Source organism: Chenopodium quinoa, unplaced genomic scaffold, assembly GCF_001683475.1.
Source record: "Chenopodium quinoa cultivar QQ74 unplaced genomic scaffold, ASM168347v1, whole genome shotgun sequence".
NCBI classification, from domain to species: Eukaryota; Viridiplantae; Streptophyta; class Magnoliopsida; order Caryophyllales; family Amaranthaceae; genus Chenopodium; species Chenopodium quinoa.
In genome coordinates, this window is record NW_018745024.1 from 3,809,134 (window position 1) to 3,813,785 (window position 4,652).

A 4,652-nucleotide genomic window follows, 5' to 3' on the forward strand; every position below is an offset into this window, starting at 1 on the left:
ACACAAACTATCATGACACATGTCACCTTTTTTTTAAACAATCGCAAATGTCACCTTATTTAACCTTTCAAACTTTCTTTAATTCAATACATGTATTAAATTATTAATGTTGTTTAGTTTATTTTTCCCCCAATATATTCAAATTTCACCCCTTATCCTCCTTTAATATAAAATATAAAAAAATATATATTATATACCAATACACAACCCGTGCATTGCATGGGTCCAAAAGATAGTTTTTAACTCAAAACTTAAACAAAGCTCAAAAATTCCACTTTGTCCCAGCAAGCCTAACACTATTTTGTGGTTTTAGACCCATCTTAACTTGTTTTTAATCACCTTTACCAATTAGTTGCCACATCATCAATCAATTAAATAATTTCAAAGTGGTCACTAATAATAATTATTCTATGTGTTTAACTCGGGACAACTTAGTATAATTCAAGGGCTTAACATTGTTGTGCATGATACGCAAAAACAATTAATATCCACTTGCCAATGATAGAATCATATGCGCATACTAGCTCCTGATTAAGTTCATACCAATATCGCCAAATCCAAAATAGTTTAAAACCCAATGTGAGTTAATTAACTCATGACTCATTGAAAGGTGTAACCTAAATGGATTGATGTCTATTTTAATATAAAGTTGTCATTAAGTTTGTCCCTTTTTTCATATCTTTGATAGTTTCTAAGGCCTTTAATTTGTTAGTGGCTCCCTACTTTAGAGCACCCGCAATGGGTAACTCACTTACCTCCCCACACCAATCTCTCTCATAGTTTGGGGTAACTCACCATTGTAAATGGTGACTTGTGAGTAACTCACTTCATTAGGTACTTCTCTCTTCAAGGTCACTGACACCGACCTTGGACCGTGTGCATGAAGTTTATTATTTTAATTTTTTTTTTTTGCCTTTGAATTGTGGGAAACGACGTCGGTTTGCATGAAATTGCTTGCTTTTTTTTTGTTGTGTCAGTAGACTACAAAAGACAATTGATACCATTTGAAATATGTAGTCGTTACATATTTGCATGAACATTTTCCAATAAATTGTATAGTTTTAAAAGTGTGAAATATGTTATAACGGTAATAAAAAAAAAATCTACATTGGTTTTCAAAAAAAAAAAATTAACGTTGAGTTTGTCATAAATTTTATCTAATATTGACCTATATTTTCACAAGTAAATTTTTACCTTTTCTCTATTAACCCATAAAATTCAATTTTTATGCTGTCTAAATCCAAAAAATATTAACCCTACTTATGGATCCTAATAATCCAAATCAAGGAAATAATTTTTACTCCCCAAACAATCCAAATATTCAAGCTAATTTTAATTTTAATCCAAATACCATTTCTAATCAAAATGTTCAAATAATGTTATATTATAACATTCCTAATCGGCTAATAATACCTCCAAATCAACCATTGTGTAACCAGTTCTCACAACAATTTCCAAACCAATTTCAACAACAATTTGTGCAACAATTTCCCCAAAATTATTTATCTTGAGCAATGTTTCCAATGTCTCAACATTTTGATAACCAACTAGATAATAATCTAGCAACTCTTGGGGGAGATGGAAGTAGTAACAAAACTCCCCCCGAAATCACTGCTACTGATTATGACAATGACGATGAAGAGGTTGACGTGGTGTACCCAAAAGAGAGCAACAACGCTTCCAATGGTAAATAGGGAGAACAAGAAGATGATGCACTTGGATTCATTGTGCTCTTGATGATCCAGAAAAGGCGACAGATCAGACTTTGAGGGATATGTGGAAAGGTATATATGATTTGTATGAGCTAGCTAGGGTAGAAAAGCCTTCTATCATACAACGTAGGACTTTGAGAGCTATGAAAGGTCGATGGGGTAGAATTAACAAAGAATTAAACATATGGGTTGGTTGCTACGCGGAAGCACAACGTAGAAATGGGAGTGGTACCAACAACCACAATGTCATGATTGATGCTCAAGAAATGTATAAAGCAGCACAAATGGAGCACAATTCACTTTACTCGGTATATGCGAAGAGCTGCGTAATTGTGATAAATGGAAGCCAACAAACAATCAAGTGTCGGAAACCAATGAAAGTGATAGCTCCAAAATATCAGAACCAGATAATCCTATGAATGACGGAAGGCGTGGACGACCCGATAGGGTGAAAATGGCTAAAAGAAAAGGTAAATCAGTTGCTAGTTCTAAAATTAATAGTTTAGATTTGTTCACCCAAGCCCTATCAGAGATGAATATGATGAAAGAGCAGTACTTAAATGTTGATGAGAAGTGAGCAGATTTAGCAAAACAAATGTTGGATTATCAAAAGGAGCGAGATATCATGAATAAACATAGAAAAGAGGAGAAGAAGAGGTTCAAATTATTCAGTGTTCAACTTGCAAAATCACACCTCACCGAAGATGATGAAAAACTTCTTCAGAAACTAAAAGGGGAATTTAGCCATCTCTTAGGCTAGTTTGAGCGTCTTTTAAGTTAATTTAAGCTTAAATTTGTAGTTTGTCTTAAGTTTTGATGTTTAGTTTATTAATTTGTAATATTATGTTATATCCTTTAATGTTGTAATGGTTTTATTATTTATTTTAGGAGTGTTTTATTTAGTTATTGTTATATCCTTTAAAGTTGTAATTCTTTCATCTTCTGATTGGGATGTTAGACATTATGTTGTAATTGGATGGCAATCTGAGAACATTATCAACAATATTATCTACTAGATTACCGTGTGCCCATACAATGAATCGTAATTGGATAGAAATCTAATACTTTATCTAAAATCTGATCGTCTAAGGTTGTATGCATTAACTTTAAATGCTATTGGATGGAAATCTGGATATCTCATCCAAAATTTCATCTTCTTGAGTTGTGTGCCCATATACCTTATGAATTTCTATATATTTAGTGGTTTACATTTGTAGTTAATATACACAAATAAAAATACATGTTGTTACCAAAAAAAAAAAAAAAAAAAAAAAAAAAAAAAAAAAAACCCAAGTGTAAACAATACTTTCTACTGTCAATTTGTTTTATTTTTTTATTTTCAAAAATGGACTTTGATTCAAATTCATCTAGTTCATCAAGTTCAGGAGTTTTTGAATATATGGTGAACGATTATGCCGAGTGGAACGAATCAATTACTCAACGACGTAATTAAAGAAGATGAACTGATTGAGGAAGCAATTAATTCCGTTGTTGTCCCTCTTGTGACCTCATCTTTTCAAGTCTCATCCACTCATGTTGTGAAGAAAGAAGGGAGTATGTACTAAGAGACCTTGAAGATGTTGACTCAAGGTTATACAACTACTACTTTAGTCCAAAACCACTTTACAATGGCGCTATGTTTCATCGCAGATTTCGCATACATAAACATGTTTTCCAGCGCATTGTTACAAAACTAAGTGAAAATGACGTATGCTTTCAACAAAGGCATGACTCTACCGGAAGACTCGGCGCATCTGCATTAACAAAATGCACTGCAGCTATGAGGATGTTAGCTTATGGCTTGGCAGCTGATGCAGTTGACGAATACCTCAAAATTGCAGCAAGTATAGCTAGAGAATGTCTTGGACACTTTGTTGAAGGGGTTATCTCAAATTTTGGACAGGAATATTTGAGGAGGGAGACATCCAAAGATGTAGAACGACTTCTTTGTGAAAGTAATGCTCGTGGATTTCCTGGTATGTTAGGGAGTATTGATTGTATGCATTGGGAGTGGAAAAATTGTCCACGTGCTTGGAAAGGAATGTACCAAGGAAGAAGTAAAACAGCAACCATCATTTTAAAAGCAGTTGCGTCACAAGACTTGTAGATATGGCATGCTTTTTTGGCACACTAGGCTCCCTCAATGTTATAAATGACCTTCAACGGTCGCTGATGTTTGATGATATTTGTGAAGGTCGAGCCCCACATGTAAGTTTCAATGTTAACGGCAATACATACATATCATATGGGACACTATCTTACAGATGGTATATATCCAAAATGGGCAGTATTTATCCCAACAATCAAGCTTCCACAAACCGCTAAACAAAGATTATTTACACAAAAGCAAGAAAGTTATCGCAAAGATGTAAAATTATTATGGCATGTATTATCATGCATAATATGATTGTTAAAGATGAACGAGAAAGTTATTCGCATTACGGTACATCTGAATTTGTCGCTGATCAACCTCAAAATTTTGGCGAATCATCAAATCAAGGTGGCAACGAACCATTCATAGTGAGACGTGGAAGATTAGACAAACTACGTTTAGCGGGTTATATGGCAAATAGAAACAATGTACGAAACAGAGAGATTCATATGTCATTGAAGAAAGACTTGCTTTAACCTATATGGCGTCACTTTGGTAATGAATGATAGTAACTAGTAGTTGAAGAAAGCTTTTATTTTTTAGGATTCTTTGTTGTTACGTTTTTTTCTTCTTATTATTAATCCAATAATTTGATTGTAACATTGTTATTTTAATTTATATAATAATTTAATGTATTTAGTTATTTTAATTATTTTGAAACTACTCATGCTCAACAGGACTAATTTAATAGTTTTAAAAACTAATAATTAAAATATAAGATCATTAGTTAATTGTTATTGTAGGCATTAATTATATTATCAAATTAAGTAGTGACTACTTTAATAATT

General features: G+C 32.8%; 1 protein-coding gene across 1 annotated transcript; it reads left to right on the forward strand.

Annotated features, from left to right (window-relative positions):
• Positions 1 to 3,057: 3,057 nt before the first annotated feature.
• LOC110708835 lies at positions 3,058 to 3,819 on the forward strand. Its single transcript, XM_021887057.1, has 2 exons — positions 3,058 to 3,157; positions 3,257 to 3,819. Exons 1-2 carry the CDS (start codon positions 3,058 to 3,060, stop codon positions 3,817 to 3,819), a joined length of 663 nt encoding a protein of 220 aa, XP_021742749.1.
• The last annotated feature ends 833 nt before the right edge of the window (positions 3,820 to 4,652 follow it).